The following is a 12,570-nucleotide window of genomic DNA, read 5'->3' as shown; positions in this document are numbered from 1 at the left end:
AGAGATGATGCAGTGGAGAGTTATAGGAAGGCTGGCAGCAGATGCAAAGGAGAAGGCTCTCACTCTGAGATTGTGGGAAAGAAAGTGAGGCATCCAAAACAGAGAGAACAAGCAGGGAAATGGAGTGGCACAATGTGGATACAATTTAGAAATAAGGAAGATAACTTTGGCCCCGATCTTTAAACAAACAAGGTGCCAGAGCATTGGGATGGGAGAAAGGGGTAGAGGAACATAATTAAAATGCTAGAAATCAGGGAGAAGTCCTTCACAGGAGACTGAGGGTAATAGCAATAGATGCAAAACAGGAAGGCACGGACTGGATTTCCAGTCAATGCGAAGATGGGTTATTTCCCATAAACCCCAGAGCTCACCCACTACTTCATCTCCCTGGTCTCTGCCAGGTACTTTTGCATCCTTTAAAGTCTAACCCCAGTTTGTCAGAAGGATTGTCTGAGTTAGAACAGCATCTGCAGTGCTGCTTGCTAGGATGAAATGATCTGAGGAGTGGGTCTCCATCCTCATGCTCCAGGGCATACACTGGTGACCAGCACAGGTGAGGAACACAACTGCGTGAAATTATTCATTGGCAACTTTTTCTGGCATACAATGAAAATTCAATAACTCCAAAACCTTTCATGAGTTCATGTTATTTTCACCAAATTGTTTTCAGTCAGGAAAAAAATACACTTTAAAAATTCAGAGAAAATTGAAACGTTTCAATTTTTTGATTCAAAATGACTTTTTCTTCCAACTTTCCTTTAATTTTATGTTTTAAAAAAAACATCAAAACCATCCAGACATTTCATTCTACCCCAAACTGGCAATGTGTAAATCAAGATTGGATTTTTTTTTTTTTTTTAATGCGCTAGGAATGATTTGGGGGCAGTTCTCTGGCCTATGTTACACAGGCGGTCAGACTAGATAATCATAGTGGTCTCCTCTGGCCTTGGAATCTATGAATCTATGAAAAATAGTTCTGTGTGAACATTTTGATTTGCAGAATTTTTTTATTTTTGGTTCAAACTGAATCAACTCCCTCCCTGCCCCCCTACCCCACCCTTCGGGGACCAATTATTCAGAATTTCCAGCAAATCAAAAAATCCATTATTTGCCCAGATCTGGTTAGGAAGGCCCCTCCCTCCATGCTATAATTATTGTTATTATGATTATTATTTGTGTTACCCTAGCACATCGGGGCCCTAATCATAGACCAGGTGCCCATTGTGGTAGGTGCAGTACAAACAGGAGCCGGTGGACACTGTCAGAGGGGGGGCAGCAAAAACAGATACAAGGAGATGCTCTGCAGATCAGGAAATAGTCTGAAAAGGTTTCAGAGTAGCAGCCGTGTTAGTCTGAAAAGGAAAGATTCTACCAGGTTGTCTGTCATTGTGTCGTCGTAAAGTGGGCTGTTATGATGATGAGACATTGACAGTTGCTCTTATTCCTCACATTGTTCTCTTGCTGTGCAAGGCCCTTTGCAGACATGGCATGATCCCGGCTCCAGAAAGCTTACAACTGAAATGGACAAAATTCAAATGGTTGGAGTGGATGGGGGAATGAAGGGATGGGATATCAAAGCAAAGGGTTGGGTCCTGATGCCCCTACTCCCACTGGGTCACTACACGTTGTCAGTGGGCCATCCAAGGTATGCCTCAGTGGGAATAAAGGGTACCACAGTCTGGTCCAAGTGGTGGGGGTTGGCAGGAGGTTTGCTAGAGCTGATATAGGGAGGAATCCCATTGTCCATTCACATGAACAGGCTTGTTTATGGTGAGATCGCACCCGGAGCTCAGTCGAAGGGTGATGAGAGGAGTGAGGAGGATGGTGAGTGCGGGACAGGGCCGAAGGGAGAGGACTGGGAAGGGGGATTTGAAGGAGAGCCCGGCTGCTGGGTGCATTGGAAAGGAGGAGGCTGTCCCAGCTGGAGGGAGCTACAGGGGGAAAGGGATGCCAGCCCAAGTCCTCGCCTGGTGTGAATCATCATTGCTCTAGTGAAGTCAATGGCACTACGTTGATTTACACCGGCGTGGTGCCGTTGGAGCGCAAGGGCAGGGGTGTAGATGTGCGGGCTGTGTCAGCACAGGGCTCACTGTAGCATTTCTCAGGGAAGCCACATCGACAGAAATTTAGTGGCTGAGTCTTTTCCGGGAGCTGGTTGCCATGTCACTTCCCCTGTACCACAGCCTGTGCCATTCGACTGCCATGACTTTCCCAGCAGTTCAGAGCCCCAGTTGGGCTTTGTTGTTTTTTTCACGAGCTCCCTATAACACGTGCACAGAGGTGAGCCCTAACCAAGCAAACTCCCGTTACCAAGCTCAAGGATAGCCCAGGGCTGGGTTCATTAGCTTCAGAGAGCTCTGCTCTGGTGAGCTTGGGAACTTATCCATAGTTCTATGGAGTTTAGGAGCTCTTCAGGTGATCTGAGCCCCATGATCATCTGATGGCTTCAGGTGTCCTCCAAGACCTTCAGCTAACTGGGACTCATCAGACTGATGGGTTCCCCCACAGTATTATTGGATCTTGATGCGTTTGGTTGCGTGGGACCTTCCCACCGAACAAGAAAGAAACGACCAGCCTCTGAAAACATATATCAACATAGCTAAGACAGCTCTAGACAGCGTTAGATCGACGGAAGAATTCTTCCATCGACCCAGCTACCACCTCTCCAGTAGGTGGATTAACTACAGCGACGGGAGAACCCCTCCCATTGGCATAGTGAGTGTTTACGCTAAAGCACTATGGTGGTGTATACCCTCAGATTGGCTCCACATTTGCAGCAATCTACTCTATTGCACTTGATTCTGTCTGTCCAGCCATCTATCCAGGCATTTATACCTCACTCATTTCTCTAGCATAGCTCATGGCCCAGAGATCCCTCAGCTCTTTTCATGGCTAGGAATCTTACATTGGCCAGAGGTCCCCGAAAGCTCTCAGCTAGACTGCCTGGTCTCCTGAGATCGCCAGCCTCGCTGAGTAACCTGGAGAACTGGCCTCAGCTTAAGATCAGCTTCCAGAGTCTGTGGATGCTTCTCCAGAATGGAGCCATTCAGCCCAGGCCTAGACATTTACTTGGGGTGGTTTCCTCTTCTGGATCTCAGTAGTTACCCCGGTGACAGAGATCTCACCCCATTCTAACAGTTTCCATGTTTGTTCCAGTCCAGGCAAATACAACGTCTCCTGCCATCCCCTGGAACATCACACATGGTGGACACAGGAACACGTCTGCAGAGCCAGGTGAGGACACAGCGGGCAGGCTGGGGGAAGCCCCCTTGTGCTCAGTGTGTCCCTCTCCATATGGAAAGGACAGGACTTGGGGCAGAAGACACCAAGGGTGGGTCCTTAATCAAGGTGATGGACACAAAGACTCTGTAGCCTCCTGGATCTCTAGCACCCAGTCTGGGTCTGCCAAGGGCAGGATTGCTGACTCCATCATAGCGAGGAGATGGAGCAAAAGCTGTGATGGGTGAGCGGCTCCAGCAGCACTGGGAGATGGGGGTGCCCAGGTTAGGACGTGCAGTAGCACAGTGACCCCCTGATATTAAGGGAGAGTGGGGAGGTGGGGGTGCTCAGGTTATGCATGACAGCCGCCCAGCACTCCTTGTGCCTCGGTGGGTCTCCTCACTGCTGAGACCAGCTGGCCTGTAGCCGTAGCTCAGAGTTGTTTTTTTGAGATCACCGTGGGGCGCTCACGCGCTCGTCTGTGACATTTGGGTTGAAGAGGAAGGAAGCAGCGTGGGCGGCAGCGTGTGGTGCACCTATCCCACCTGTAAAGAATTCAGCATCGCTCACAAAGAGCGCGGGGTTAGTCACATGGCTTAGCCCAGCCAACGCCCTCTGCCGGAGCTGGGGATTTCTGCACCAGCTTCCACAGCTCTGCCCCACACCAGGCCCTTATGGGCCCCACGCCCAACCCTTATGGGCTCCCCGCCCCCGCTCTGCCACACACCCAGCCTTTATGCCCCCCCGAGCGCTGATCCATGCCTTTATGGGCAGCCAGCCCTCTGCCCCACCCCTTAGGTGCAGCCACCCCGCTACGCAGGATCCCTTATGGCTCTGACCCATCTTGCCCATCCCATGGATTATCTCTGAAATAACGTGTGCTGCCCTGCAGGCCTCTTGGGAGAGGGATCTGTCCGTTTGGTGAATGGCAGCAGCCGCTGCAGTGGTGCCGTGGAGGTCCATCATGATGGGCGGTGGATGCCAGTCTGCCAGGAAATGTGGGACAAGGAGGCCTCCCACGTGGTCTGCAGACAGCTGCACTGTGGGGAGGCAAAGGAGACAGAAGCTGAACCCACCCCCAGCCCTGTGTGCCCGCCCAGGTCAACACCCACAAAGAAAGCCACCCTGTCCTCTCAGAACCTCTGCCCTTCCCTGCACATCCACTGTGTGGGTCTGGAGAGCACATGGAAGCAGTGCAATGTGTCAGAGCTGTGCTGTAATGGGAAGCCGGCCAGCGTCACCTGCACAGGTAAGAAACAGATCCATCCCGTGTCTTGCAGAGCCCAGGTTAGCCATCAGCAGCTTCTAATGGGAAACCATCCATGCATGCTGGCTGCTCTCCTCTCGCTGCTGCTGCCCTATCCCCATCAGCCATCCGTACTCCATGGTGAGGCCAGTCCAGCTCTACCCCTGCCCATTGGCCAAACCCCAGCCCTCCCAGCTGCCTGTTTCTGGCCCATGAGGGAGTCTTGCCCCTCCACACCTTGCAGGTTAGAAAATTGAGGGGGCCAGCAGGTCCTTCCGCCTGTGAGCTCCATCGCAGCATCCCAGGTGAGTGCCCCTGCATGCTACATTCCTGATAAATAATTAAATGGCTGATGGAGCTGAGACCAGATCTATCCACCCATTCACTGAAACCAGCTCCATGGATCCATCCATCCACCTACCCATCCATCGACACCAGCTCCATCCATCCATCCCCATACATAACCTATCATCCATTGAGAGCAGATCCACCCCCCATACACACCTCTTCATCCATCCATTCATCCTTTCTCTTTCTCTTTCTCCCTCCCTGTGCCTGTCTCTCTCTCTGCCATTCCCAGAGCCCATCTCTGAGCTGTGCTCACTCCCCCTTTGCCCTCTCTGCCAGGTTCCCATTCTGTGCGCCTAGTTGGCGGGGGCAGTTGCTGTGAGGGCCGTGTGGAGGTCGAGCTGGACGGTGTCTGGGGCACAGTGTGCGATGACGCCTGGGACCTGGATGACGCCGGGGTGGTATGTCAGCAGCTGAAGTGCGGTTGGGCCATCCAGGCTCCAGTGGCCTCCTCCTTCCACAAAGGGACGGGCCCCATCCACCTGGATGAGGTGAGCTGTGCTGGGAACGAATCCCAACTGTGGGACTGTCCAGCTGAGAGGAGCCATGATTGCGGCCACAAGGAAGATGCCGGTGTGGTGTGCTCAGGTCTGTTCCTCTATCCAGAAGAGTGCACTTGTCCTTCTGTCTGTCTGGTGGAACATTACTGTCCATCTCTGTCCAGGGGAGGATTCCTGTCTGTCTGATGGAGAGCATCTGTCTGTCCACTTGTCCATCTGAAGGAGTGCTCCTGTCTGTCTGTCCATCCATTGGAGAGCTCTTCTCTGTCTCCCTGTACGGTAGAATGCTCCTGTGTGTCTGTCTGTGTGTCCATTGGAGAGCTCCTGTCCGTCTGTCAGAGTACTCCTGTGTGTCTGTCCATCCAGTGGAGAGCTCCTCTCTGTCTGTCCACTAGAGCACTCCTGTATGTCCATCTGTCTGGTGGATTGTTCCTGTCTCTGTCTGTCTGGGATGGGCAGTGAAATTAGACTCTGGCAGCTTGGGGAAGGGATAAATCCCTCCTGCCTCCAGCAGGCTCCAGATGCAGCAGGATCTAAACTTCCATTGTGGGCAGCTTCTTATTGTCTGTGTTGCATCAGAGTGGGGACCCCGAGGCTGTTCCCTCTTTGCTGACCTGCTGCTCCCCATTCCCGCACAGAGCACCAGAAGTGGCGCCTGTCGGGGGGCAAGGACGCCTGCGCTGGCCGCGTAGAAGCTTATTACCGGGGCGTGTGGAACACGGTGTGTGACGGGGCCTGGTACAAGGAGGAGATGGGCGTGCTGTGCCAGTGGCTGGGGTGCAGCCCCTCTGGCCGGAAGCTGAGCTTCAACCACACACAGGAGGGCAGGATGAACTACCAGTGCTCAGGGACCGAGCCCTCACTGTCCTGGTGCCAATGGCACTACAACAACTTTAACCTGTGCCACCAGTCCCAGGCTGCCGGCGTGATCTGCAATGGTAACGCTGCCTCGTCACATACTGAACCCCCACCCAGACAGACCCGAGCAGGGATCGAACCTGCAACTCTCAGGAGAAAAAACACATGCCACTAAGGCTTGAGCTAGGGAGAAGGGAGTAACATCACATTGTAACCTTTGAGACCAAGAAGGAGACATGTCCATACATATGCCAGCGGCTCAGCGGTGGCGGGGGAGAAGAAGGCAGACATGAGGGGCGATAGAAGGGATGGATGGGGCGGTAGGACGGGGCAAAAGAGGCAAATGTAGGGGGTGATCCAGGGGACATGGGCAGGGTGGCAGGAGAGGGGAGGGAAGGAGGCGGACGTGGGGGGCGATCCAGGGGACGGGTGGGGCGGTGAGAGAGGGGAGGGTCTCCACCCCAGAATGAGTCTGTCCTTCCAGCCCCGCTGACTGTTCTTCTCCCTCTGTCTGTGGCACCCCCCAGGCTCGCTGGGCTTGCTGAACACGTCTGCTGTGCCCTCCACGGAGATGACGACTCCAGACGCCAGAAGTGAGTGTCTGGGGGGCAGACCCTCCCCTCCTTCCTGCAGTGCCTCTCTCCGGATCCGAGACGAGCCCTCCCCCACTGGAGCGGGAGGGGATGTTTGCCACCCCTGCCTGTAGGTCAAACCTCTCCAGGATCACTGCACCGTGGGCAGCTCTCCTCTGGCGGCACCCATTCCCCAGAGGGGGCAGCCAAAGAGGCCCCCCTCCCCTCAGCAGGATTCCCCCCAAGAGCCGGGGACTTGGCTTTGAGCTCCTCCTGTGTTCCTGCTGTCAGCGCGCCAGGCGTTCTGCCCCACCCAGCGCCCCCACCCCGGGCAGAGCCCTACACGGCGTGCACTCACAGGCCTCCCCCCACTACGGCACTGCCGGCAGGGTCAGGGCTGCAGGGAGAGCTCCAGGGAGCTGGACCTGCCACCTTCCTGTGACCTCCCCCATGCCAAGTTTGGGGGGCCAGGAAGGGGCTCATGGGTCAGCCCATGGCCTGCCTCAGAGAGCTTCCGAGCTAGGGGCCTGCACGGTGCTGGGAACACCCCTGACATCAGCAGGGATGGGGCCCTATGCCAGGCCCTAGTGACAGTTCCCCTGTGTCGTGAGCCTCTCTGACTTGCCGTCCGTCTGTCTGTCCATCTGTCTGTCCCTCCCTTTCTCCCCCCGCCCCATTGCCAGGCACAGCTGAGCCACTGTGCTGGGAAGCCAAGGCCCTCTCGAACTGGACTCTCCTCCTCCTCTGTGTCATCCTGGGCCTTCTCCTCTTGGTCACCGTGCTGGCCTTCACCGCCGCCCTTCTGAGGATGAGGAGGAAACACGGTAGCTTTGCTGCTTGGGGCTTTGCCAGAGTGAGATTGGGCACTTGGGGGGCCAGGCAGAGCCATGGCCCGCCGTGAAGAGCCGTCAGACAAGCCCTTCTGCATGGGGGAGTGACATCATGGGGGCTGCAGCGGGCCAAAGCACTGGTCCAGGGTGGGGCCATTGGCAGCACCCAGCCATGGGGTGACATGAAACGGGGCCCGATCCCCCACTGGTGTCAATTGGCCGTAGCTCCATTGGAATCAGTGGAGCTGTTCTGATCTACACCAGGATCTGGCCCTGGTTACCCGCTCAGGGGCTCAGGATTGCTTCGCCGTGGCTGCTGTCCTGTCCCCGAACGCCCAGGCAGTGCGCCGGGTGTCGCTCATGCTCTGCTGAACAGTTCCCCAGAGCAATGGCAGCCGGGAGCATGAAAGGGGGAGCGAGCCCAGCACCAGAGCATAGGACTAGACGGGACCCGCGGGGCATGCAGGACTAGTGTGGACCCCCTCACAGCCTGGGGTGGGCCCTGGCCTGGCTGTGCCAGGCCCTGTACGGCCTCATGGAGCAACCTGTCTCCTTTCTCTCCCACTCTGTCTGCAGCCCACGCCGTGTCCTCTTCCTCATTAGCCACCCCGGTCCTGGTGAATCATAGTGCGCAGGGCCCGGAGACGCCCGCAGGGGATGCCAATGACTACAGGAAAGCCCCCCGCAAAGCAGAAGGTATCAGCTGTTGCTTGGTTGCCCCCACTGACCCTCCCCCACACCCTATCTCTTCGCTCCCTCCCACCTTCCCCTCCGCCCACTGCCCCTCCCTCCCACCCCACCTCTCTGAACAACCAACCTGCTCCTCCCCCATAGCCTCCCACACTCTGCCTCCTCACACCCAACCTCTTTGCCCCCACCTCCCCCATACCCTACCTCTCTGCCCCCACCCCACCTTCCCCTCTCCTCGCAGCCCCTTCCATACTCTCTGCTCCTCCCCCTCCGCTTCTCCGCCTGCCTCCCCTTCCCCTCCCACATTCCCTGCTCCTCCCCCCAACACCCCTCCCTGCCTGCCCTACATCCTGACTCTCCCCCACAACCTGCCTTTCAACCTGTCTCTGCCCCTCCCCTACACCACACCTCTCTCTGCTCCCTGCCTCTCAGCCCTTCCTGGTAGGGTTGTCAACTTTCTTATCGCACAAAACTGAACACCCTAGCCCTGCCCCTTCCCCGAGGCCCCGCCCCCGCTCACTACATTTCCCCCTCCCTCGGTGGCTCGGTCTCCCCCACCCTCACTCACTTTCACAGGGCTGGGGTAGGGGGTTGGGGTGCGGGAGGGGGGTGAGGGCTCTAAATGGGGGTGCTGGCTCTGGGGTGGGGCAGGGGATGTGGGGTTTGGTTGCAGGAGGGGGCTCCAGGCTGGGGGGTGGGGCCGAGGGATTTGGAGTGTGGGAGGGGGCTGCAGGTTGAAGCAGGGGTTTGGGTGCAGGAGGGGGTGAGGGCTATGTGGTGGGGCCAGGGATGAGGGGTTCAGGGTGTGGGAGGGGGCTGTGGGCTGGGGCAGAGGGTTGGGGTGCAGGGGGGGTGAGGGCTCTGGGCTGGGGTGTGGGCTCTGGGGTGCAGGAGGGGGCTCCGGGTTTGGGAGGGGCTCAGGATTGGGGCACGGGCTTACCTCGGGCGGCTCCTGGTCAGCGGCACAGCGGGGCTAAGGCAGGCTAGTCCCTACCTGTCTTGGGGCACTACGTTGTGCCCCGGAAGCGACCAGCAGATCCGGGTCCTAGGTGGGCGGGACAGGAGGCTCCGCAGTCGCGCTGCTCTCACCCGCAGGCACCGCCCCTCCAGCTCCCATTGGCCGGTTCCCAGCCAATGGGAGTGCGGAGCCGGTGCTCGGGCAGTGCGTGGAGCCCTGTAGTCCCCCCGCTTAGGAGCCGGACCTGCTGGCTGCTTCCGGGGCGCAGCGCAGTGCCCCAGGACAGGTAGGGAGTAGCCTGTATTAGCACCGCCAACCGGGCTTTTAACAGCCCAGTTGGCAGTGCTGACCAGAGCCACCAAGGTCACCTGGTTGAAAACCAGACATCGGGTCACCCTACTTCCTGGCCACCGTCTCCCATCCTGGCTGAGTATCCAGCCCAAAGGCTCCCGGTTCTTGGTCCATGGGGCGCTTGATGGTGGGCTAGGAGAGCCGACTGCTTACATGGCACCGGCCCCACCCCAGCACCGTTCCTAGTTGCTCCATTTCACCCGAAGGCACTGAGGGACCTGGGCTGGGAGCCATGGCTGTGTGGCCCCATAGGGTTCTGGGAGGGCCGGCAGGCACTGCCCCACACTTGGCAAGCCCTAGTCCAAACAGGTCCCCCAGTAACCGCTCCCTTCATGCCCCCCTAGCAGAGCCGCTGGCCGTGCCCGCTCCTGGCTCCGAGGACTCCGATTCCGACTATGAACATTATGATTTCAGCAGCAAGCCGCCCGTCGCGCTCTCCACCTTCTACAGTGAGCGACCCCCCCACACCTGCACCATGCGGGCTCTTCGCAGCCTGGGGCTTCTGCCTCCCCACAGGGCCCTGCCTTCCCTCACACTGCTCTGTGCCAGACTGGGCTGGCCCTGCACACACAGCTCTGCCAATGCCCCCCCATCCCAACCCGCAGCCACCGCTGCTCCAGCCTTGGGCTCCCCACCCCCCCAGCTCTGCCAATGCTTCCCCATCCTGACCTGCAGCCCCTGCTATCCCAGCCCTGGGCTCCCCATCCCACAGCTCTGCCAGTGCCCCTCCATCCTGACCAACAGGGATTGGGGACAGGGATGTATGGGGGTGGGGTCAGAAGGATCCGGGATGGGTGGGTAGGGGTCACAGGGGTTGGTTGGAGTCAGGAGGATCGCGGGGTCAATGGGTACAGGGGTTGATTGGGCTCAGAGGGGATCCAGGGATCAGGGGGTATGGGGTTGGCTGGGGTCAAGGGGAACTGGGCGGGGTCAGGGAGTACTGTTAGTGGTGATCTGCCAGCTCACCCTGCTGTGATGCTGGGCCAGGCGAGGTTTGCTGGAACCCTTTGCCTCTGGTTGCAGATTCACTTCGGCACCGAGCAGCGGACGAGACTCTCCCTGCGAGCGGCTTCCCCCCGGCACCTGGCCAGGAGGTGCTGAATGAGGGCCCGGAGCCCTGGGGCCAGCCAGAGCAAAGGCCCCGCGAGGGTGAGAGCTGGTGCTGCTGACTGGGCGAGTGATAGAGATGGGAAGCACAGTACCAGGAAAGGGGCCCCAAAGCCCCAGCTCCCCTGGTGTTCGCCTCTCCGTCTGCCTGTCCTCAGTCCCCATCCGTCTGTCTATTCCAGTGCATGGGGTGGAGCGGAGTTTGTGCTGATGGGCCCTCGCTGGGGCAGAGCAAGGGTCAGGGGTGGGCCATTTTCCAGCTCTCCCCACATCCCGGGCACTGGGGCTAGGTGGACAGGGCAGTGCTGCAAACTCTCCATCTAGCTCCAAGGGGCTCTCTGTAGATTTGTAGCCTCCCTGGATGGGGCAGGCTCGGGCACTGCCAGCGTTGGTCGGTGGAAGGCTGCGTTAATGGAGAGGCTGCTTCTCTTGCAGAGCCCCCCGCTGAGTCCAGCTCATCCTCAGAGGACAACTACTACAACAGCGGCACCACCAGGCAGCAACAGTGGGGCAACCTGGCCACTCCTCCCACCAGCAGCCTCTTAATGCCAGCGCCTCCTGCCCAGGGCAATGGTGGCTCCCAGCTCTCCTTCCAAGGTTAGCAAGATGGGCCAGCGCCCGCTGGCTCTTATGGCCAGTGGGACCATCTCTGAGCATTGGCCCTTGAGGAGCAACGTCCCAGCACGTCCTCTCCTGCCCCAGAAGAGGGAAGGGGAGGGAAGTCTGGGCTGGGCCCAAGATCCAAGGCTGGAAAATCAAACCCCTTGTGTTTGTGGAAGGGAAAATCATCCCAGGAGCAATGATTCCGCCCCAACCTGCTCAGCAGGGCTTCCATGTGCGCTGGGCCCTAGCCATCCCTCACAATCTCCATGAAGAAAGGCCTCCACGGACCCTCCAGACCCTTCTCTGTGCATCGGTGGGACAGGAAAAGGTCACCCATGGGCCATTAAGTCTCTGACAACGCCCTGACCTGCGGGGCAGGGAACCTCTTCTCTGGGGACATCAGGGCTGATGACCTGGTCTGGACTGAGACAGCTGATGGGAGATAACCTCTGTCCCCTTCCTGCTGGATTCCCAGTATGGATAGTCACTCCAATTCCCCTACCAGAAGCCTGGAAATGCTCCTCACCCTCTGCACCAGAAGGGTGAGCGTGTCCGGGGTTGTCTCCAGCAGGGCCCGATGGAGCAGACAGCTCCAGCACCTCATCCGGAGAATGGTATGAAAACTTCCACAGCACAGCGCACCAGGGAGACCAGCCGGGAAACATGCCGGGTGAGGAGAGGATGGAGGGAGCCTGGGAAGGGAGCTGCATACCTACTGCTTGGGGAGCAGGCAGTGGCCCTGTGTTCCCAACAGCGCCGAGCCTAATTATGGGGGCTCATGTGAGATAACCAGATTCAGATCAGGTTACAGTCCACTCAGAAAGACAGAGAAAGAGAATGCAAAAGGGGAATAGGAAAGGGAATGGATAGAGATCAACAGGGGGATGGAGAAAGAGAGAGAGTGAGTAACTGAGGGAGGGACAGACAGATGACTGTGGGGATGGAGGGAGGGTTGACAGGTGACTGTGGGGAGGGAGGGAGAGAGGGAGGAATGAGAGGTGGCTGTGGGGATGGAGGGAGGGATGAGAGGTGGCTGTGGGGGTGGAGGGAGGGAGGGATAAGAGGTGGCTGTGGGGAGGAGGGAGGCAGGGATGAGAGGTGGCTGTGGGGAGGGAGGGAGGGTTGAGGGGTGGCTGTGGGGGTGGAGGAAGGGAGGGATGAGAGGTGGCTGTGGGGAGGAGGGAGGCAGGGATGAGAGGTGGCTGTAGGGATGGAGGGAGGGAGGGATGAGAGGTGGCTGTGGGTGTGGAGGGAGGGAGGAAGGGTTGAGAGATGGCTGTGGGAATGG

The 12,570-nt window shown here is 58.0% G+C and overlaps 1 protein-coding gene across 1 annotated transcript in view; it reads left to right on the top strand.

The window, feature by feature from the left end:
• The first annotated feature begins 1,751 nt into the window (after positions 1-1,751).
• Positions 1,752-12,570, top strand: part of CD6 (CD6 molecule) — an 11,437-nt gene continuing 618 nt past the window's right edge. Inside the window, exons 1-11 of the mRNA XM_026650517.1 lie at positions 1,752-1,824; positions 3,157-3,234; positions 4,112-4,468; positions 5,093-5,401; positions 5,952-6,251; positions 6,699-6,764; positions 7,427-7,567; positions 8,150-8,269; positions 9,917-10,021; positions 10,596-10,721; positions 11,115-11,276. Of these exons, the coding sequence (XP_026506302.1) occupies positions 1,752-1,824; positions 3,157-3,234; positions 4,112-4,468; positions 5,093-5,401; positions 5,952-6,251; positions 6,699-6,764; positions 7,427-7,567; positions 8,150-8,269; positions 9,917-10,021; positions 10,596-10,721; positions 11,115-11,276 (1,837 nt within the window). The remainder of the gene's footprint in view (positions 1,825-3,156; positions 3,235-4,111; positions 4,469-5,092; positions 5,402-5,951; positions 6,252-6,698; positions 6,765-7,426; positions 7,568-8,149; positions 8,270-9,916; positions 10,022-10,595; positions 10,722-11,114; positions 11,277-12,570) is intronic.

This window comes from Terrapene carolina, unplaced genomic scaffold (genome assembly GCF_002925995.2).
Source record: "Terrapene carolina triunguis isolate 2854851 unplaced genomic scaffold, T_m_triunguis-2.0 Scaffold90, whole genome shotgun sequence".
NCBI lineage: Eukaryota > Metazoa > Chordata > Testudines > Emydidae > Terrapene > Terrapene triunguis.
Note: the sequence above shows the minus strand (reverse complement) of the source record. Positions and strands in the feature narration are given on the sequence as shown.